General features: G+C 36.0%; 1 protein-coding gene and 1 long non-coding RNA gene across 4 annotated transcripts in view; one reads left to right on the forward strand and one right to left on the reverse strand.

Moving 5' to 3' along the window:
- LOC139994931 (uncharacterized) overlaps positions 1 to 24,039 on the forward strand; it is a 224,570-nt gene that overhangs the window by 153,029 nt on the left and 47,502 nt on the right. The gene's annotated exons all lie outside the window — the stretch shown is intronic.
- Positions 1 to 24,039, reverse strand: part of Glurib (Glutamate receptor IB) — a 351,678-nt gene that overhangs the window by 6,855 nt on the left and 320,784 nt on the right. The window contains exons 8-19 of one of the 2 annotated variants that reach the window (XM_072017717.1): positions 17,572 to 17,787; positions 15,251 to 15,358; positions 14,788 to 14,901; positions 14,051 to 14,171; positions 13,528 to 13,622; positions 12,744 to 12,967; positions 11,007 to 11,219; positions 6,316 to 6,514; positions 5,608 to 5,852; positions 2,318 to 2,564; positions 1,725 to 1,799; positions 826 to 880 (exon numbers count right to left, since the gene is read on the reverse strand). In XM_072017717.1, the coding sequence (XP_071873818.1) occupies positions 860 to 880; positions 1,725 to 1,799; positions 2,318 to 2,564; positions 5,608 to 5,852; positions 6,316 to 6,514; positions 11,007 to 11,219; positions 12,744 to 12,967; positions 13,528 to 13,622; positions 14,051 to 14,171; positions 14,788 to 14,901; positions 15,251 to 15,358; positions 17,572 to 17,787 (1,878 nt within the window). In that variant the 3' untranslated portion in view covers positions 826 to 859. The remainder of the gene's footprint in view (positions 1 to 825; positions 881 to 1,724; positions 1,800 to 2,317; positions 2,565 to 5,607; positions 5,853 to 6,315; positions 6,515 to 11,006; positions 11,220 to 12,743; positions 12,968 to 13,527; positions 13,623 to 14,050; positions 14,172 to 14,787; positions 14,902 to 15,250; positions 15,359 to 17,571; positions 17,788 to 24,039) is intronic. The other variant, XM_072017713.1, reaches the window with a different exon arrangement.

The following is a 24,039-nucleotide window of genomic DNA, read 5'->3' on the forward strand; positions in this document are numbered from 1 at the left end:
GTATAGCTTTACGATCCATCTTTAATATATCGCGTGCGCAACAGTAGCAGTGTAAACGCAGTCCAACGTACAAGCATTTTCAAAGCTGCATGCCATTCGATCAAGTCACGTTTCATTCGCACGATCCTCTAAAAACGTCGCTACAAGCCATGCTCAGTTCGCGATTATAAGCCAGCGTTTTCATGATAACCAAAGCTGTAGAAAGTAAAGGAAGAGCCGTGGAACGAAAGCAGGAGGTAGAAGGACGCCTGTGTGTACTTAAATTGCAGAGAAATGCAAATATCTGGTCGATTTACACTATCCAAACTATTTAACGATTTAAGCTTCAAATTACACAATTCAGAATTTTAATAATCCTCTTATTTGAATTTACTTTGCTCGGTTTCTCTCATGATATCGTGCATCAATATAGAGAAGTGTACGAATTTATCAAACGGTATATTACACGAAAGGACGTAATCTACTTAGAAATTGCTTCGAAACGAATGATCGAGAACAGTGACGTAAGAAAGTGTGAGAAAGTGAGCCGTGTTTGTGAAAAGTTTTGAATAAAAATCGAATATCTACGATTTTGATTAAGTTTAATAAAGTTTACAGACATAGTATATCGCTGATGATTCACTAATTTCATATCGATATCTCTATTGCGAGAATGAAAGAGAACGAAATGAATGAGAATGACGAAAGCTACGTAAGATGACGTACACGAGAAGCAGAAAGGAAATTTGGGAGAGAGAGAGAGAGAGAGAGAGAAGATAGGTACAGCAAACGAGAGACGTAGACCGTACGATGGGGATTTAAAATTAAGGGCTAGAGAGTACTCACTTATGGTCCCGGGAAAGGCGCATGCATCCTCCGTCTAACTCTGCAGTCCGTACCACTAGAGACAAAAACAAAAGTAGAACGAAACGCGCAAAACGAGCAAAAATTACGTCTCCTGCATCCATCGAGTACAAAGAGAGAGACAGAAGAAGAAGAAGAAGAAGAAGAAGAAGAGAGTGAGAGAATGAGAGAGAGAGAAAGAGTAGAAAAGAGCGCAACACATCCAGCCAGCCGCACATCGCACGCATGTACGTATGTATATATATATATAATTATATATATATCTACCTATATAAATGTATATATAATATTTATTTATATATATGTATATAATCTCGTATCTATTTATATACGATATACATATCGACAACGATCGATTATCGTCCTTGGGTCGATCGTGTCTTCGAAACAGCCTTCGAGAACCACACCCCTGTTTGAAATTCTCGATACTCGACCGTCTTTCGATCACAATATACACGTCGAACGTATACACGCTGCTAACTGCATGCCAAACGTACTCTATTATATGCTTCTATGTATACATATGTATTATAGGTTCTTGTATTACACGGATATGCATAATGCAGCCCGATGCCGCCATGTTACCGACGTATGTTACACGATACATCGAGATCGTTGGTTCGAAACAGGGGAAAAAGGATAAAAACGTTCCTGAATATAAAATATATAGCTTCTTCTCCGATGGTAAAGTACGCCGAGTTACAAATATGTTTCTCAAGCTTTATTTCATCGAGTAACGAAGAAACATAGGTGGAACGTTTCAGTCCGTTTCCTTGCTTGTCCGTTGCCAACACGATTCTACGAGCTCGTTATTCTAACCGCGTGGTACGCGTGCGATCGATAACAAGGATCTAGAAGTGTAGATTCGTCAGGCTACTTACCCGGCCATTGTCGAAATCTCGACCACCACCGATCGTCAATCGAGCTTTCGCCTTCATCGCGTCCGACAATGGGATCTGGAAAATTGTGAGTTTAAATAGAATTTTTTTTCCTTCGTTTCTTAATGACGCGCGATGCGGTAAAATCGGTCGTTGATTGTTACCCGTTTGTTTGCAAGAAGAAACATCGGATACAGTCTTACAATATCGTTCGCAAGTGACGGATATACTTCGCATACGCATACGTAAGTGGATACTGTAATTATTAGACTGCGGATCTATATACGTTTATGCGTTGAAATATTCGTAGTAAAATATCCAAAGTAAGTAAGCTGATTGTAGTATTTGGTGAATGAAACAAATTTCTATTCAGAAAATTTTAAGTATCCGCCGTCTGGTAACTAGAAAATAAAATTGATGCTTATCAATAGCGTGTATCATAAGAAGAACCAAATTATATTACGTTTCGAAGATTTTATTAAAGCGTATATTTGAAACGAGCAAGTGCTCCGTGACTTACGAACGAAAGTGTAAGTTGCACAGTTTGAGATTAGTATCGAAGAAAGTTTTATTCCGGAGCGGCGCCAGCTCGTTACCTTTGCTCTGGTAGCTTCCGTATGTGATTTGTAACAGAATTCTAGCAGCGCGACGGCCAGGGCTAAAAGCAGACCACCGATGAGGATGTAGAATATTCCCGCCACGTTGCTGAGAGATAGTTCGTTTCTAGAAGCGTCTTGCTTGTCCCCGTGCCTGCATTCTGTTCTGTCGTACCACCATCGATTCACCAATTTCGTCAATTCTCCGTTTTCTTTCAACGATAGCACCGCCAAATTTATGGGATCTCTGTAACGTGTCGAATATTAGAAAAGGATAATATTACAGAAAATACAATAAATATGACATTGCAGTAATACTGGACTGTAGCCAGGTTTTTACTTGTTAAATATAAAATAACGATAATACAATAACGATGATGACTTGCACTCAGTACGATTAGATCTTTTTAAACGCTGTTTCTTTGACTTCCCGAATGATTCTCTCGATTATTCTTAAAGACTTCGCACATACGACACATTCTTATCACACGCAATCAAATCTGCGCACATGCAAGCTGATCCAACATATATATTTTTAAGAATAACTCTTCATTCTATCATTATACTCATCGATACCCTAAATTAATTCTATTATCCGTGTTACGTCAGCCTTCTCTCTACCTAAACCAGGCCACTCACCGCGGACGAGATGGCATTCAGATGTCTACACATCCTTACTGTGTACCCTCAATTGTCTTAAGGACCCACCATAAGTCTTGGCATTTTCATAATTAAGGTCCTTCAAACCAAACAAGCATCGTTCATTTCGAATTTATATTTATTGTTTACTAGGGGAAGACACGGGAAAGTTAGTTTTTCTCACGTACGATGCTTCCCACTAGCAACTTTCTATCGAGAGCGGCTAAGACCCTTCCTAGTTCATCAACCTTCTTATTATCCAATCAGAAGCAACGTCTACTGCCCTCACTTTCCTAACCAAAATTGTAATCAGCAAATCCGATGGTCCCGTGCGCTAGACACACCCATAAGTAGCTTTCCTCCGCCACAGCATCGTCACTGAACTTCACTTATTCCTCAGCGTTAGAATAGTCAACATATCTTTATCGGGTTTCTACCCTTAGATCAATCACCTATTTAACTTGTACAGACGCACCAGCGTAACTACCTTCTATATAAAGTTGTTGGAATAAACTGTAATTTATACGTGTTAATTCAGTGTATACTCGATTGAATCACCCCTGTTATTGTAACAGGAATAAGGGGATCGTGGCGTCGAGTATCTAATCGTAACGGGAATTTACGACTCCCGTCGACGTGCTTTCTCGCGATCGCGTCTCTCCGCGAATGGTCGATTAAACAATCCGTCATCCATATTCACGGCAACAATATTATGCGAGAAAATACTGGAAAAATTGTTTACCAAGATTTGTGAACTATACGTATATTAACGGGTTTGCTGTTAAGAAAATACGGCTGTATAAAATCCGATATCTTTTTATGAGAATAACGTTGCTTATTATAAATAAATCGAGGCGATGTATCGACGTATATCAGTAAGCGAAAATGTAAAATTAGTTTATAAAATATACAAGGTGAAAGAACAAAAGAAGGTTTTCTAGCCAGTTTGTAAAATGACATTCAACAACTTTTTAGACGAAGTCCACAGAAAGTAGATTAATGACCGAAGAAGGAGAAAGCGTACAGGAAAAAATACATAGAAGATATCAGAGGGAGAAAGCCGATTGTGCCGCAAACAAATGTAATAAAATCGATGTTCGTATATTCGTTGAATTACAAATTGAATGTTCCCCGGACGAGGGGGTGAATCCTCGACGAGATTGAATTGGTTAGTCGAGACGAGAGAGCAGAGTGGGTCGACTCGTCCCTTAAGCGGTAATGATACGGAAAAATGGGTGTACGAGTTTTTCTATGCTAATTGTGTGGAACGACGTGGCGTGTTTCGAAAGGGAGGCACAGACCCGGGGCGACGGAATTTCAAAGAACCACGAAAGGGGCGGGTTAGAGGGGCAGATGCTTCGCCTCTTCCTGATCGCTAAAAAACCTCGTTAATTATGCTTTCGTATGGAAGAAATAGGTCGAACCTGTCCTTCCATTCAATTCGTGCGTTACACTTGCTCGAATGCATCGTGAGTGGCTTTGTCGAGAATTATCGAAGGCTCGAAACTTTTCGTATTTACCGTGTCGAGCACGTTGCTCTTTAAATCTCGGCTGTTTGTGCTACTGAGCGAGGAGATGATGCTTTCGTCGATTCCTCATTATCGTGTGAAATTTCTGGTTTAATCCCTTTGAAACAGATCTTCCTTTTAATAACGAATAATAATTATAACGTATTCAAATTTAAAAATATAGCTTAATGCAATATTGATGCTATAGACTAAATATAATGTTTAAAAGGAAATATGCAGTTCCACGTTTACAATGAGATTAGATCATAGGATCAGTGATGTCAAAAGGATTATAATAATGCAGCTATCGTTGCAGTAATTGTAAAAGTTACCACGATACGTTCTACTGTCTCATATTGTGCCATTAACAACGGGTTAACAACAACAACCTATAATTGGGAATATTTTTCAGCATACTGTATTTCCTATACTTATTAGGTCGTCCGAAAAGTATCTTTCGTTTTATAAGGAAATAATGGATGCACAGCATTTTATGTTTTATATTATTTTATCGAATTACATATGGTCGATTTTGTTCCATCGAAATAAAGATCACAACGTTCGACAGATTAGGTTTCATGTTTGTATAAAGATGCATCGTTGTAAAAGACGTGTCTGTAAAAGAAAGACACTTTTCGGACAACCTAATATTTTCACTTTTGACTTTTTCTATGAAGATTATTATTAATCCTCTAATACGTCTAATATTACCTTATTTTCGCGTAATTTATATCGAAGCTACGTGTACCACCAGCGTTGCATGCTATTACCTGCTCGTCTTTATACACTGAAAACTTCAGTGATTCAAATGAAAAGTTTAACGTGCGGCACACGATAGCTACGCAGTTCTGAACATATCAGATATTCCTATGGTACGTACAGAGACATACTTGAATCTCTTTTACCTCCATGAACGTTATCATCAAACATGTTTTAATTTTACGATACTTTGAATGAAGCCTGTACTTGTAATGTACACGAGTACATGAGAAAACAAGATCTGACAGTCGACAAATTATTGATCAAAGAATATAGAGCGAGTTTCAAGCAACAAGGATGTCAAAGCGGTACATCGATGCAAACGTAATTGCATGGAATGAGATAAATTAAAAGCAAACGGTACAATAAAGCAGTATAGTTTACTTGAGAGGAGATCCCAATGGCGTTGCTACTCCGAAGCCTTTGGCATCCAGATTTCTGCCGACCTTCATTGTGTCGCAGGGTTCCCTCTCGTTTATGTACTCGTTCTTCGGACTTTCGATCAGGAGAGCGTATTTTCCTTTGCTGGTCCTCACTCTTCGTATTCCCTCGTCGTACGTTTTTACAAACACGTGTTTCCGTGAGTTCATGAACTCCCACATTTTGCTGTAGAGATTAATCTGCGATTTCTATGAAAAAGGAACACAGTCTTTAATAGGAGTTCTAATTACGTTTATGTGTTTTTTAATCGAGCATTTAAAATAATGCATTATTTTGATGTAGCTTTGACATATTAGGTCGTAACATATGAAATTTTGTGCCAGTGTCCTAAACCTTGTGTTTTTAACGATTAATTTTGCCATTTTAAAACTAGATATTATTCTAATCTCCAGTGTACTAAAGATCGCCGTTCTTCGCTACTATTATTATCGTCGTATATTCCCATATTGACATGTTAAAGGTTAAAATTAAAATCTTTTTCTTCCATGCTTTTCTGAGTAAAATTGTGTAACTCTTCGTATAAACGAATGTTTTTTTAGATTTACGATCGGTGAAGCAAAAATGATTAGAGATCGTTAAAAATCATACATATCCTATGTTACGATCTAATATTTTACTGCATTTATTTCGTTAAATCTGAGACGAACTTACGCGAAAAAAGTCCCAAGTAGATCCGTGAGATAGTGTGCCGTATTGCACTTCCGTTTGCGAGGCCAGGTCTTCCGGCGAGTTAATCGGCGCGACCATCCTCTCGACGGTTAGAAACGCGGCTAAGTTGGCAGTGTAGGAGGAGATTAGGATCAGGGTAAAGAACCACCAGACGCTGCCGACGATTCGTCCTGATATCGACCTGTTAAATGTGATTTTACGAGTGCTGAATATTAATTGGTAATTACTTGCAAATAAGAGAATTAACATACTAAAAAATTATATAGTAGTCTATTTAAAGTCGACGAATATATAAAATATGTTTTTTCTTGAAAAATTCACTTTATCATTCTAGTGAAAATTCTAAAATTTGTTATTTCATTTCAAAACCACGAAGCTTATACTAAATGAGCCATCGAGTAGTCGAACTGATCACCTCCACTAATTATAAAGCACAAAGTTTCAGTGTCGGTCGTCTTGTTCATTTAAACTTTAATATATTACAAGTTACAAGTTACCAATATTAATGACTATCTTTGTATAACCTTAACAAGCTTGGTAATAAAACAAATGGAATTTTAATTTGACAAATTATCTGACTATCATATTTGGTGGAAAATTAGGAAATAGTAAGAAAGAAATTTATAATCCACAGACCAGAGCATATGATTATTGTTTATTTGCTGAGAAACCAAGAGATCTACGTCGGTAAAAATTATCATATTGTAAAGCAAGCATTAAGCTGCAATCTTATCAAACATCACGATAATCACTTTCGGACATAACTTCTAAAGAACATAGCAAACACCTCTATATATTATAGCGCATTTGCAATGTGCATATATTATATATAATAGCACATATTATAACACACATAGTAATATCATACATAATAAGGTAACATTAATAATTATTATTTTCTCTCTCTTTCAAATTGCACATTCTCACCTACGAACGATGCAAATTTAAACTTACAATTCCTCAGCAGTAAACGTTTTGCACCCCTTTTCTTATTAGTTTTCTCAACTTCTTACCAAGTATAAGAACAAAATCCCCAGAAAGTTGTAACTTTTATTCTCTTTCTTCTCCTTTCTCGAGGGCAGCTTTTCAATGTGATTACACTTTTCGTCCAGTAGATGTGACGATATTAAATAACGAAGCTTTACATGGTGTCCACGGCGGAATCGCAAGTCGTATCGCGGAAGAAGCGGAACGAGAGGCGGCGAAGGTGGGGGACAGAAGGTTCCGCGAAATTTACAATTCATATGGGCGCTGCGCGAATATTTAAACCATTAATCAAGGAGGCTACCTCGCGATGGGTTGGCATGGTGGAATGGAAATTAATCGAGACCCAGTTCCGAAGCGACCGAAACGGCCCGCGAAAACGTCGCGATCGCCCCTCCAAAGATTTACGAGACGTTCAGTCGCGAACGGTTTCATCCTTCGCAATTTCTAGCTCCTGTTTGTTTTAGAACGAACGATATATCCCGTTAGAGGGATTTAGGAAGGATTAACGCATGTCGAAAATGTATTATGTTTTGTTTCAGTGTTCCGTAAAATACATTACACGTTTGATAATTTTACGTAGGTTGAGACGAATAAATGAAAATTCATTTAGTCGACAATTAAAGAAAATTAGTGAAAAAGATACGATTTTTGTGATATTTGATATTTGATAGTATTACATCGTTTGGGAAATTCTTTCAAGTTATGCGATACTTTCTCAGACACTTTAAAATTATTGCCTGATTATGCCAATTTGAAGAGTTTCGTCATATTCGTGTCTAGGTTAAGATATACTAAAATTAAATAACATAAATGTTTGGCAAGTGACATGTTGTTTATCGTGAATTTCTCACGTTCGATGTTGTGTGTATATGTATACTAGTTTTATAGAAGCAACGTTGTAAAGTAAAATGCGAAGAACGACGAGTGTTGTTTCTTTAAATTTTTCTCGGAACCTACAATTATTTATGCCATCTCTTTATGATAAATATATTTATGAAAATAAGATTTCCTCTCTAGGATGCCGAATACTAATTACGTGCCTGAATAACGATAACATTATAAAAAGTGGTCTTGATCAATTTTGCCTTTGAGAGGTTCATATGTAACAGCGTATTTTAACAAGCTTTCAAGTAAACTTAATCTGAAACTCCATTATTTACTTCTTTAAAGAATATTTAAAAATCCATACATATTTCTATAGTTAGTAAGCGATAAAAAATATCTGATCGTAATCCAAGAATGACCGTATAACTCTGCATAATCTCGACACGTTCTACGAGCAGAAGAAACACGTGAATTATTCGTTGTACACGAAAAGTGGGTAAAAATGCGGTAAAATCATATGGACATTTATGCAAAAAGAAGGCGAGAACTTAGCTCAGCATGAAATGTATTATCCGCGATCGTAGGTCAGTTGATCAATGTTCCATGCGTGGGAAGAAGGATATAAAGGCGGGCAAAAAGGGGGTCGAATTGGATCGAACACGTACATACATACATACGTATATACATATGTACAATGGCTATGAAAGATATTTGCATATCATTGTTGTTATTATCGCATCTACATACTAATTAATTAAATCCAGCCCTATTAAATTTCCTACGATTTAGTAGTACTTTCATTTACATTTGAACTTGATAAAAAGACGTCTTATTGGAAAATAAGGGTATGTAAATACTTTTTGTAGCCACTGTACAACGACTCACGAAAGTATTCGAAAAATCATAGAAACTTCTTCTGTATATATTGCGGAAAATATTTTGAAATCTCATTATCATTGTAATACGATACGGCTATCGTGATTATATCGGTAAATTTTTAAACAAATCTGAAGATATATTTAACAGTTACAAGATATTTATTGAAAGCGCATATTTCGCCAAGATCAGCAAAGTATTCGTACGTTTGATTACTTACAATATTGGCAAGCCACGATATTTAATGACATCATCTTTAACACTAATTATACGTTCAAGTATTCACTACAAGTATATTTGCAATAAATGTCCGATAACTTAACTCTACATCGGCTTCAAATTTTATTATTATAATCATGATGGCCGTGTTTCGTTATTGCGCTAATGAAATTTCAAAAGGTTTCGTAGAACGCATATAAAAGAATTTTATGGTAAACGTTCGAATACTTTTTCTAGGCACTGTAGCACATACGGCCTCGGTTGGCGGCAAAGCGTGTCGCTAATGGAATTTTCGAGCCGCGGCTACGAAACGGCACGCTCATTCAAATGAGCCACCCTCGAATAGCCTAGGAGGCCTAATCACGGCGCTGATTGCGAGAGAGCCGTTCTAAATTACGCCCGGCACGAGACTACGAAATGTAATCCGATTATATTCTGATAATTCTGGCCACGCGGTTTATAATCGCCGTTTACCTGGCACGCAGTTGTAATTTAAACGAAGGAATTTGCAACAGTAATTACCCTGCACCTTAACCCCCGGGTGGCGAACCTACTAAATCACCCTCCTAAAGGTTATCATCGCTCAGCTATCTGCTACCGGTTGGCGATGGAGATCATGCGTTGAAGGACATCTTAAACCTGTATTAGGTCGTTACGTATGAAATATCTGTTTTCCTCTTTAACGTAATCGCTGCTATTGGCGCATACGTTGCCTCCGTGCAATTTTCCAACGATAAGTAATACTTTTGATATCGTAGCTATCGCATTTTTATTCTTATACGCTTCGATGAAATGATTTTGAAAAGTAAGCAAAATAACAGATAGAATGCTAGAGTAATAATTATTGTTTATTATGAACACGTCTCCGATAAAATAGAAAGGTTCTTTTTTAGTAGAACACACTTTTCTAGAAATACTTTCTCTATATTAATCGCTGTCTAAATGAGAACTAGGTATTAGCTTCGTATTAGGAGAGTTAGCGTGTATTAGGTTCGATACATTATTCAACACAGTTAATTACAATCACACAATGAAACAATACATCATCGTGAGGCGTTTATAAGCGCGCCTATTAGAACCTTCACAATTTATCATATCTTCGATCGGAACTTGTTAATTACGCAGAAATAATCTCTTTTAAAAGAATCGCGCTGCCTGTTCTCACGAAAACAAAGGAAGAACCGCGAAGTGTTTAACCAGGTGACTTTAAGCGAGTTCAGGGCGACGAACCTTTAGAATCTTATCCAATTCATCTCATTAGCAGACAACTCGGTTGACCTGTTCCAACTAAAAGACAACCATTCTTCCGTGTGCGCTGTGTACTTTATGCACTTCACCCCATTTACTTGTACCGCGGAAATGGAAACAGGACGCAGGGCGAAAGTAGCTATAATTAGTCGAGAAAGAAACCAGCTATCTTTCCCCTCGTAACACGCGACGCTTCCTATCGTCGCGTTGTTCCGCTAAACGACCAGGCAAACATTTTTCAAACCTTTCTCCACGTGCGCTTCGATCGCTATCGCGATACTGATAAAAGATGTTCAGCTTGCATTTACTCAAATGTTTCGAGATAAGAGTAGTTCTAGAAGCTCCCAGGATAGCACCACCTGACTGATAAGAGGACTCGAGCGCGACGTAAAAAGAAAGCTTGATAATTGACCGAGATTAAGGTGATTAATTTTTACAAAGCACCTGCACTTGATAGCGATTCGCGTTACCACGAGGCTCAGAGGATGATCGTTGCGGAGGAGGAAATGAACGAATACCTGGGTGATATGTCACAGCCTTGCTGCATGAACGCGGCTAAAGCGAACCAAAGGCTGTTGATGATACTGAAATCGTTCGCCATGCTCGAGGTCGGAATGTGAGGAGATCCTTGCGATCCGTGTGGGTGTTGTAGAGTGGGATCGTTCCTTGTACCCATTGTGGGATCCCCACCGGTACTTAGAGTCAGTACTCTCCATTCGTATGGGGAGAATCTGTGGAAAACGTGTGAAATTAATGACGAGTCCTTTATGTATTTGTGTTTTTGAAGACATACGATTAGAATTTAATATTCTGTACGTAAAATAAATAAATTGAATAATAAATTTGATATTCCGTGAGCTGTTTCAATTTGGAGTAGTTTCTTAATTTTGAATCTTTTCGACTCTTAGCTCTTTTAAAAGCTTCGTTCGATTTAAATCGTAAACTTCTTTCAAGGAAAATTAATTTTACGACTAAAGATTTGGATTAATCGGGAATTGAAATTATCGTATTATAGGTATTGTCTCTATCACTGAATCACCCCAATAACGTATGTTAGGTCAGCTAATATTAGGATTCTTATTTTATACAATAAATGATCCCACTACCGATACCTGTGATCTTTATCATATAAAATATAGAACACATAAAACACAAAATATAAAATACCTTAAAATTATCTGACCGGAGCTAATCTACAGTAGTCACGTATGACCCAACAATACGAGTTGAGGTTTAAGAAAAACGTTTATTAAAGAAGATAAAATTTAATCGTCAAAAGAAAATCTGAGGTCCCTCTGGTTATATTTTTCTTGGTTAATTAATCAGGAACTCAAGAGAAAAACAATGATCGACCAAGGTATCCATCTACTCGGCAATTAAACGTTCAATTGTTTAGGTTTTATCTGTCTTTCATCGAGATTACGATCGTATTCTCGTGATCGTTTGAAATCCTATTTGGGTAGGTCACGTGAGATAAGGAACGATAAATAACAAGATAGGAATTGAAACAGAAGCAGGGGAGAATCGTGATAAATGTACGTATAATTGCCGAGAGTTCTTAACTGTGGCGAAGAGATAAACAAACTGTTGTGTAATTAGCCATCAACAGGAAAAGGCTAAAGGAAGCTAATGTCGTGCGGTTTATGCGCGGCATTGAATGTGCCGGTCAATCGCGAATACGGGAATTTCTGTGACAGTACATTACTGCTTTCTCCAGCTCTAAAGCCTAGCTTCCCTTTTCCTTGATTTACAATGCAGGGATGCGTGTTAGTGGATATATTGGAGGATAGAATATATAAAAATACGTATAAACGAAAATAAAAATTCATAATCCTTGCTACTACATATACTTGTCGTAGTTTTCCCCGAATTTCGTTTATTTACTTCATTAAAAAAAATTTTTTTTTTGAAAGTAGTTATAGCAATAGCAAAGATTTTTATATAAAATATTACACGCATTATCATTGCTTTATCATACAAGCGCAATGCACGATGCGATATATAACAATATTTCATAGAAATTCACTTGTAAAATATTTAGTCATCGTATTGAAAATATTGAGAAACTTCTTTATTGTTAATCGAAATACTATGTTTAAATCGAATTTGAAAAGTATTAAGTGTGCTTCATAATAAAAGAAACATTAAACGCATGGAACATACGTATCGCCGTATGTCTGACCATATACCGACCGTATCTACTTAACGGTGTATCCGTCGAAATAAGCGAACAGTTGCGGAAAAATCGCATTTACCTGGACACGATAAAAAGAACGATGGATACACCGATGTAGGAGAAGATAACGCAGACCCAGATCTCTTTGCTCAGCGGATTCAAGAAGCTGAACACTCCAGGTTTCTGTTTGATGGGCTTCTTGATCATGATACTAATACCCAGTGACATGAAAGGTTTACTAAAATCGATCACTCGTTCACGTTCAGAAGTGATTGTCATTGGAGCAATGGCAATGTCTGCTTCCTAAAAATATAGTACAACTGTTAATAAAACAATTTACATTATAAAACAGGAAGATAACAATAAATAATATTACAAAAGGTAAAATTTACAACACTTTTCAGTTTTAGAATAAAATACGTCGTCCAAGCAATATGCTTGTTATTTGAAGAATTATTAAACAATTTAGTATAAAATATATTAATATAACTATTTAATAATAATAATAATACACTAAATGTTTCATTTTGGAATCATTTTCGTCAAATGCGAATAAACAGCTCTCGCGTTCTCATTTCGTTCTTTCGAAGTTCGTCCACCAGATGTAGCTCGAAATACAGCAGACAAGATCAAAGAGCTTGCAAGCTCGTGGCATCTGGTGGAAGAGCCTCGTACTTTCTGCCCAAAGATAAAACAGCTCGTTGAACGTTCGTTTCGTTGGACCTCGATCAATAGTACAATCTTTCGCGTAGTTACACGAAATCGTTTAGTCCGCCCCAATACACCGACATCCAAAGTGTATTATTGCGAAAAACGCATCTAGATCGCGATGAAATGTATTCATTGACTTCTTTGAAACTTACTTTCCGAATCAGCTCGCCAACCATGCCGTCCCAACCACCGGGAACGTCTGGATTTTCCATTCCGTATTTACCGTCTTTAACTATTCGTAACTCATCTAGAAAAGGGAAATTTAATTTATAATATGTATATTAAATTTATTATCGATATTTTACAAGTTGTGAAATTATTGTTAAAGTAATGATAATCTCAATGTGGATGCATAGTGGGCGAGAAGAAGGTTCTTGAACCTCTAGGGCGGGGTAACTAGGGGCTTCTTGTGTAACATCCTCTTTTTTAATTTTATTCTTTTTCATCGTAAAATTGGTATATCAATGATAGTCATATGGACGAGCTAGTTCGATTGGATGAGCTTCAGTTATCGTGTAACAATTGCCAATGACTCGAGAGAATAAATAGGAGGGCAAGACGTCCTTGCAATTTCATTTAGTTCAGTTTAATTACTTTTTATCTTGTACGAAATACATAAAGATATAAACTTTGAAAACCGTGTAATAGTATATACATTGAAAATAAAATACTTACACGATATTCCCAATTTCTTAGCTATAAGGTCAGCTAGATCCTTGCAGTAGCCCTCGTAACTATCATTGCCAGTCAATATCTCTCCGGTGTCTGATTTCTTCTTCATTATGTACGGTTCCTCCTGCGTCGTTAAAAAATAATATAAATAAATAAGACAATTTAGTCGATACAGGTCTCCATTTATTCAACCAATATTCAATTCAGATATTCAATTTATATCCATTTCATTTACACATACATATGTAAATTTACATGCACGCTCAAAAATCTTGGGGTAAAATTTCAATATTTGATATAGATTGTCAATTTTAAATTACAAATTGCCAATACATTATCATTTTATGCATTAGCTGCGTTTTCTATCGTATGGAGTATTAAATTAAATGGCATTTCTTAAAGTTTTTTACAGATCCTGTAACTTCTTCCCCTTTTGTAGTAAAAGCGTAACAATGACATATTTGTGAGTTACCGGGCTTCAGTCGTGTTATTAGTATATTATTAGCTCTATTCTGATATTTCGTAGACACTTCAAATCTGGCTCGAGCAAGTGCGACTTTAAACAAAGCACAATGTATTAACAATACGATTGAAACCCAAAGAATCACTAATATGTCATCTGGTTATCGTGAAAATTTAAAATTTAAAAATTATAAAAATTGTTTTACCGCTTTTAAGCGACAATATTACGTGTCCATTGGTTTTTGAGTGTTTAGAAAAACTGTAACATAATGTCTTACCACAATAGTAGTGACAATGTAGGTCTTATTCTTCTCAATTTCGGTATGCGGTCGAAGTCGAATATATTTCGCGGCGATGGCCTGGAATCCAGCCTCGTCCGTCCATTCAGCTACCTTGAAAGGTAAATCGTGAACGGTTAATAGCTTTTCAGCCACGTCGCTATCTCTATGAAGTTCGTACAGCGATGTTCGCGTCCGTGTCGGTCGATAGTCACCGATAGTCAACATTGCTGCGTAAAGTCATCGGACCCGTAGACTTCGTCAAACAGCAAACAACATAAAACGAGGAATTAAAGGGGATTGGTATTGTCGAGTTTTTCCACGCGACAATTTCCATGTTTTTTTTCTCTTTTTTTTTTTTTTTTACGTTGTAAAATTTCGAAACTGTCCGATTACATTTTGGCCTCGGTCTCTGGGGGCGGAGGCACGCGGCTCGTGTTCGTTGGGTGAAAAAAATATTTACTTTGACCATGGCGCTGTTGACCGTCATCTCGACGACGTGGAGGGTGTAATTGTGCCTGCGACCGTCATCGTTGAAGCGGATCTCCCCAGTTAGTCCCTCGATTTCCACCTGAAAGTTAAACACGCGTGAGTGTTAAATTTTGCAACTCTGTTTTTATGGTTTTTAAATACACAGTAGCACGTGCTTGCGAAGATTACGTTGTCTAAAACCAAATGTAGCCCTTTTTCGATAAGATGTATCTTATTTATGTTTTATCGATATTTTTAAAAATAATATTTCAGTTTTTTGTTAATAATACACGAAGCGATTAAAATGGAGATACATTGTATTTAGTAACTTTAGTATTTTTCAGTCAAGGTGTAGTTTCATATAACCAAGATTTTAGTATGTCATGACTCACTTCTCTTTTATACTTCCGTGCTACGAATATTACGATAGCGTATGCTTGTTTTATAATAATCTAGTAAAATTCGAAAATATTTGTTTATCGTTCGTTGCCATTGTTGAGAAAATATAAAAATTTTACAGACGATTGTAGCGGAAGGGCGAAGAAGTTAATAAGCGATCAACAAACACTAAAACACAACAGAAAGTATCTCCATCGCTCATAGCATAAAAATTTACAAAATGAGATGGAAGCAAAATAAATTCAAATTTCTTTATTTTTTTCCCAAATACACTAATAATACACTAATAAGCTTCGCCTCAAATTAGTCAATTTACGTACCTCGAACGACTTAAAACCAAGCTACTCAAACGCACTTTATCAGTGTGTATCGGTTACTTACTAAAATATCCTTTCACATTTCACGCGAAGCTAAAATTATTCGAAATATCTCCATTTCTTGAACTAAATTAACTTTAGATATATGCTATATTAAGTATCAATTCTAATTTACTTAAATTCATGTTATTTGAGTTGAAGTGATTTCGAGTCGAATACAACTTGACTTGTATAGATATAAACACAACTAACATGTACGACACTTTACGAAAATTAATTTCTTTAATTTATTTATTTCAATTTATTTTTCTGGAATCGTTAATTATACGCTACTGCCACGCGCAAATTTTTATCGATGATTATCAATCCTGAAAAATTTCTTTCGCCTGAGAGGAATTTCTTGATCTTGTCAGACGACAAATTGATGAAGAGGGGCAGAGTTGCAGATATAGGGACGCCATTTCCGGTGTAACTATATACGGACGTATATAGAACGAAGGGAGACGATCTGACGTGGACGTAGGAATGCCGTTAGAGTCAGAATAACCGCCAATTACTGTCAATGGCAGAGGAACGTCGGCAAGGGTCCTTGGTAATTTCGGTTGCCACCGGTATTTCAAATATATTGACTATTTCTGCGTTTCTGTCCGCGCTTCAAGAATTTCCGAATGAATCATTTCGACAGAGCTGCGTAGTCTTGTCATGTTTTTAATGTGAATACCGCGTTCGTTGGAAATATGTGCCAATATTAGATGTACGCGTAGTGAATAAACGATCATGTCGTAAAAGCTGTTCATGAAGAATTCATGAAACATAAATAGATTTCCAGTTTGTGCATTTGGTACCAAAATTGAACGATTACGAAATTCTTATAGCAGGAGTGTTCGGTTTATAAATTGTGCCAACTTCATCTCGGCAAATCTTACAATAATTAATTACAACCTGGAAAAAGTTTTGTTTCTATATTTTATCTGACTTCGTATATGTGAGAAAAATAGATAGTTGTGAATGAAGAATTATTTTTTATTTTTTTTTTTTTTTTTTGTAGAACAAATTTCACGATAACTTGCGCTTGTGGCAATAATTTTGCTCATGAAGACGGTGTGTTAATTTCTAACCGAATAGTTCACGTTTTAGACTATTGTATTTCTCCAAACGTTGCATGCCATGTTTGGTACAGTGTATGTACTTGTAGACGACAAAGTCAATTTTTAAATAAAATGTGCGTTTCGTTGTTACAAAGTGAATTTTCTACTATTAAGATGTCTGAACGATAGTTTAAAATAAATTCTGTCTGCGTGAATGCCACGATGTACAATATATAACTTCTATTAAATACTCATTTTACAGAATGCAAATAGAAGGTGAGACTTGAAAATCAAAATAGATGCTTGAACAGGGAACGAAACGTATAATTAGTAATGGAATTTTTATGTTGCAGCTGGCAATGAGTGGCGATTTTATAGTAACTATCTAGTTATATAGTCTATACTCGGCTGTAAAACCAAAGACAAAGGTTAGATTCACTAAATTACATGATATCTATTTTTAAAACAATTTGTAAGTTTTGTGAAAAAAGAAGTTAGCGTCGACTTACTTTTCTGAGATTCTTGGAAATTTTATCGCCATACTCAAATGGCGTCACCCAGCCTCGACTGTTATTGCAATCCAGTGCCCTGGTGCCATTGGTAATCTGACTGCCGCCAGGAATCCCTGTTCGCCTCACGTTGCTTCTATCCGGCTTTTTTCTCAGAAACTTGTTGAACGCCTCGACGAGGACGAATACGGCGTCGTACATCAGCGCAGCTTGCGCCTAACGCGAAGAAAATCGTAGAATGAGTGTTGGAGTCGTCAGCGATCATTTTTGTTTTAAGGTCAGAAAAAGGTAATTTAGGGTAACATAGGACGTGTCTAACATTTCAGAAATGAAATTCGTTTTTCTAACGTTGTTTCGTCATATGGTCTTGGAAAATAAAATCTTTTCTGTATCGTCGAAAGATATTTTATAAAATTTTATATATCTATTGAGATATGTATAATTTTGTGTGTTAGACTAGATTAGCCGCGTAGTAGTGACACACGTATGTGAATATGAGTGTATGGAAGTATGTGTGTACACAGCGTCTCGAAAAACAGATGAATGTAACTGTTTCGTTGGCAGTGTGGTATAGAAGATTCTTTTTTTTTTTATTTGCAAGAATTTTACAATCAATTCTCATTGAGAATTATAAGTAAATTATTCTGGCGTGCTACTTTAACTTAAATAATATGTGTTTATCGTATGTTTGATTCCAGTTGAATCTGATACTTAAATCTAAAGGGCAATGTCTTTTTAGCCTGCGGATCTGATCCGTCGTGTCAAGTAGTTGAGTAATTAGAGGGTTTTAGTGGTTGTTAACTCTTGTGCTATGTCTATTGCTGAATTTTGATATTTCTTCTTTGACTGTGGGTATCTCGAGGTCGTGACGTATCGTTTCGTACCAAAGTGCATCTATTAGGGATCTTAGGGTTTTCGATTGGAATCGTTGAAGAATTTCTATGTTGGAATTACTCGCTGTTCCCCATAGTAGGATCCCATAGGTCCAAACAGGTTTTAATATAGCTTTACGTAGCATTATTTTACTCTGCACGGTTAAGTTGGAGCGTCTGCCAATGAGCCAGTAGAATTTTTTAAATTTTGATTTAAGTTGTTTGGATTTGTCAACGATGTGTCGTCTCCATGTCATTCTTCTGTCCAGAATTATGCCCACATATCTGACTGACTCTTTGTTTGGAATTGGAATATTATTTATGGCCACCTGTGAGCAGGTTTGTTTTCGCAGCGTGGAGGTTATATGACTGGATTTATTTTCATTTATTTTGAAGGGTATAGAAGATGGTGAGACAAAGAGAGTGCTGAGACGCGTGCAAATGTATATCGACGAAGATCATGGCAATCGTTTATTATATAAATCTAAAACTATTTTAATATGAATTCTAAGTGTGACCTTAGTGTTCCTCTACTTTTATTTCGGCGATTAAGATTCTCAATCCTCAACAATGGTGAACGAAGAAAAAGGAAGATGGCACATAGAAAATGATTAAATAAATCTAAAACTATTTTAATATGAATTCTAAGTGTAACCTTAGTGTTCCTTTATTTTTATTTCGACAATTAAGGTCCACAATTCTCAACAATCGCAAACAAAGAAAAACGAAGATGGCAGATAGAAAATGATTAAATAAATCTAAAACATTTTTAATATGAATTCTAAGTGTGACCTTAGTGTTCCTCTACTTTTATTTCGGCGATTAAGATTCTCAATTCTCAACAATCGTGAACGAAGAAAAAGGAAGATGGCACATAGAAAATGACTAAATAAATCTAAAACTATTTTAATATGAATTCTAAGTGTGACCTTAGTGTTCCTCTACTTTTATTTCGGCAATTAAGGTTCACAGTTCTCAACAATATCTAATGTTGGATAGTGTTTTCTCACACAGTTCTCAACAATATCTAATGTTGGATAATGTTATATAGTACGTTATTTGTGTATGTATATATAATAAAATTGAGAAGGGCATTTTTCGGTTTTAAAGTGATTAGAGTAAGAAAGAAATCATGGTAATTGCAATGACCTTTATAGTGCTGTTTTCTTTTCCAGTTAGAGATACAGTCGCTATAAGTAGCGGTATGAATTATACATGAAGCTTGCTTTTAAACGCGGCACGAGGAGTAAGTATCGTGAATCTAAAGAGAGTTTTCTCGCAGAATGTAACCCGATATACATGCAACATCGATGTACTAAAAGTTTATCATGTATGCATTAAAAGCGATATAAAATTCCTTTTTCGTGACTTAAGATTTTCTTAACTGTAATGCTCGCAGTATATCATGAAAAAAATCATTAGTTTCTTAAAACATTGCTTCTATTTTTCTGCTCGTTATCTCATCGAACTATACAACATTAAAAAGTATTAATATAATGGTTTGAATCACGCAAATCGTTTAGAATCTCTAAAGGACTGTACATACATAATTATATTAATATAATCATACAATTTATATACATTTATATTTAGTCAAGGAAAGAACGACAACACATCCAAACTAGCTGGCTGCTTAAGCGAGCAAAACTCTCATAGAAAGAAGACTAAAAAGAAAACACCCCACTGACCTCACTAAAAAAATAAAATAGTCAAACTCGAACAAGGTACCCCTCTGAGGATATCTGTTATTTATTTAACCATCCACATGTTATTTAGCAATTAAGTTAGAAAAATTTACCAAATGTCCTGAACAAATTGTAAAGTACAAATTAAATAAAAAAAATTTATATTTAGTGACAGTTCTTTCGAATGGATATACAATAAATAATTTATAATTTCCTTAGGATGTACGTGAAAAAATGACTCTTAATCAAATCATATTACTTTCAAAGATTTTTTTCCAGTCTACAAAACGTATTAAAAATTGCTCGAATCCTATAATTATTCCCGCCATTCTAGACGCAATCAAACAAATTACCAATTCATAGTTCCACCTGTCACATCGAGTTCCCCTATCAAAACCCGTTTTATCAATCGCAAAACCTGGCCAGTTTCAAAACATTCAATCGATCCTCGTCAATGGGCCATTCGTCATTGTTACAGGAGACAAGCAAACGTACCAGACTCGATTTGGCAATCCAAGTCCTCTGTTAATCGTCGTAATAATTGAAATGATCGCGTGGACACGATTACCGGAGGACGAAGGGAAGTTTCTTCGTGGTCGTTTCCGGACGGCGCGGTTAAGCTGACTCCGGCAACCGAGAAAATCGTTTATAGTTCTCGCGGGACGTACGCAGATTCACGAGTACGGGGACACATCGGGCACGTGGCCAAAGTTGGGAAACCGTGGGCAGAAATTACACGAGGATCGATCAGGATAATCGGTGCGTTGGGTCGCACACAGTCTTTCAAGTTACAGTGGCTCGCGAAAGTCTTTGAACATTTACTATAGGAAATTTTTATTTGTATAATGTGTACGTAATATCAGCGATTAAAGATGAAATCGGCAGGCACGCAAAAAGTACAAGGAAAGAACGACAGCACGTCCAAACCAGCTGGCTGCTGAAGCGAGCAAAACTCTCATAGAAAGAAGACTAAAAAGAAAACACCCCATTGACCTCACTAAAGAAATAAAATAGTCAAACTCGAAGATGGTATTCCGCTTAGCCATCCTCGTGCTATTTAGCAATTAAGTTAGAAAATTTACCAAATATCCAGCTGGACAAATTGTAAAGTACAAATTAAATAATAATAAAAGAATATGTACATCGTACGAAACTTTTGAACTTTATGCGTTCTGTAATGACTCATTGCTAGATCGCGGATTTTTATGCAGATTCATTTTCATATGCACACGATTAAAGAAATTGAACATAAATATAAATATTGTAGGTTATTAATATTGTACTTTTATTTTTTTATTATTGTACTGTTCTAGATATATTTTCAGATCTCTTCCAATTTTTATCAATATGCTAACGATTGCTTTGTCTAATTAAATTTCGTGTTAATGAAATTTTCAAGTGTTTTGTACAACACACATAGAATATTGATGAAAAGTTACTCGAAGCGTTTGAGCACACTCGCGTACCATTATATTCGGATCTTATGGATCGAATCTTTCCCAAAACTATGGAAGTGCAACGTTACTCAAGATCGTGATAACCGTCGATCGTTTCGGTGAGATTATGACTCATTGATAGATCGCAGTAAAATTCTACGGTGGACGTGCGAGGGTTGATACCGGTTTGGGGTAACGGTTATGGTCGAATGAAATTCATCGTTACGTTGTGTAACACTATCCCGACATCTTGGAATACTTTGTATAGTAAAGTAATAAGATATTTGAGTCACTCAAGATTAGACGTCTTAAAATTCAGTCTTGAACTTTGTCTCGAATAATCAAATTCATTATATATATGTATATTATGAGATATCATTAGTCTTTAATATAACAACGAAAAAATAAGAAAATATCGTGTACTTTAGGTCCGACAAGGAAAGATACCACAAACGGGAACAACTTTCGAGTCGTTCGAGTCAATGAAAAAGTATAATATAGAAACTAATAAATTAACTAACAAAATAACTTGCAGAAAGAAAGTAACCTACGCACGTTATTGAATTATAACAATTATAAGTGAAGATAGTAACATTGGACAAACATTTCTCCTTTCGACAAGTAGAAATTGTATCCTCCTAGAGCACTATAGTTGTCGAGCTGTCAGTGTAAGTATACGATACACGAATATGTATTTTACTGTTTATCACTCCACCGACAACGAGTCTAGTCTGTTCTTAAATGTAGGTTACTTAAAAATTTCTTTCTTTCTTTATTGTCATTTCAATTCGTATGCTTGCAACCTACGAGCTTTTTACCGTTAATTTAGGTAAAACAACGCATCCTCTGTTTTCGACACTCTAATGGTACTGTAATGTCTCAGTGCGTATACACAGAGCGAGTAACAGTGATTTTTATACTGTCAGAGGCACGTGGGATCTACAGCTGTTAGATGGATTCCGGATCACCAGATACCGCGTTAAAGTAAACGCAATACCACAACGAATAAGTTGAGTTGCATTTGACGAATTTGACGAATTACAAGGCAAATTACTTAGCTGCAGTCAAGAGACTTTCTGACTTAATCGTATCCTACCCTAACATTCGTATGCTATGTTATTGCGAATCGACGGAGCACTTAGCAATATTGTTGCAAAGGAAAAAACATGTAAGGGCGTGTCTATCGATTTTTGATATTGTATAACATTGCTGAAAGTGCTGAAAATGTTTGATAGCCTTGTGTAAATATTGTTGCATGATTTCAATGGACTCGGTAACATACTTCAATAGTGCTAGAAAGGTAAAAATGATTCATAGCTACCATTCCCTGTTATTGTGAATTTTAGATCGTCTACGAAGGTACGTGATATTCGATGTTGTACAATATTCGTACGATATTTCAAAGCGTTCTCTAACGTCTTTTCATGTAATTTAATGTAATTTTCTGTTCAACACTTCAACTTTTCCCTACCTTTATTTGTAGCTTTGTGTAATACTATTCGACGCAATCTTTTTTCAAATTACATTAGTTTAAATTTTTTTTCGATAGAAGATCGCTATGGAGCCATATAACTCACGTTTTTTCATTCTTTTTTGTAGAGGAGAAATCTTTAAATTCAATATAATGTCAATGAATCCTATATTTATTATAACAAATTATTTTTATTTGGTCTCAAGATTAAATGTCTATTTTTTCACCCTCTTGAATATTTCAAAAATATTAAAAATTCTGTATATTTATTAACTTTTTAATAAAAAATCTTATATATCTATTACAATCATTTCTTTTTACATTTGAAGTAACTAACACATCATTTTTACGTTTAACCCTGTCATATTGAAACATTTCGTGTCAACCACCGAATAATATAACACTAAATAATAAAAGTCACAGAATCAACAAAATTCAACCAAATAGCTAAAAAACAAAACTTTTAAACACGCTTTATATTCTTTCTTTTCTGCATCTTAAACTTCCTGCATCTTTTGTTAAGTTTTCTCGATCTAATTTTATTCGGTAATTTTTCAAAATTGATGAAAGCAGTATAAATTGCCATGTGTAGTGTTTTAGACTCAGCCAACATTAATTTGATTCAGACCTGGGTCCTTTTGTCTGACAAAGAGTCAGGTTACTCGGGTTACGGATCTTCAGTTTGATTTTCTTTCCAGGCGACTCGAAACGTCCCTTTTACGTGCAATCGCGTCCACTTGACCGTGCTAAGTATCCGAAAACAAGTTGGAAACCGGAGTAAACTGGTTCGCTTAGGGTAGAAAATTGGAGTACTTGATGGTACTCGACAGCCCATATGGAACTCGAATAGGCGTCTCCCTCTTGGAAAGACGACTACAGCCTGACAGGTACTACCGAGAGCGTTCAAGGCTATTGGGGGTACTAGAAACTAGGGATAATACTTGATTTTCAAAGAGAAGGAAAGATCATTTTACCACGAGAAACGAGATAACTTTTTAAAAATA

Source organism: Bombus fervidus, chromosome 2 (assembly GCF_041682495.2).
Source record: "Bombus fervidus isolate BK054 chromosome 2, iyBomFerv1, whole genome shotgun sequence".
Taxonomy (NCBI): Eukaryota; Metazoa; Arthropoda; class Insecta; order Hymenoptera; family Apidae; genus Bombus; species Bombus fervidus.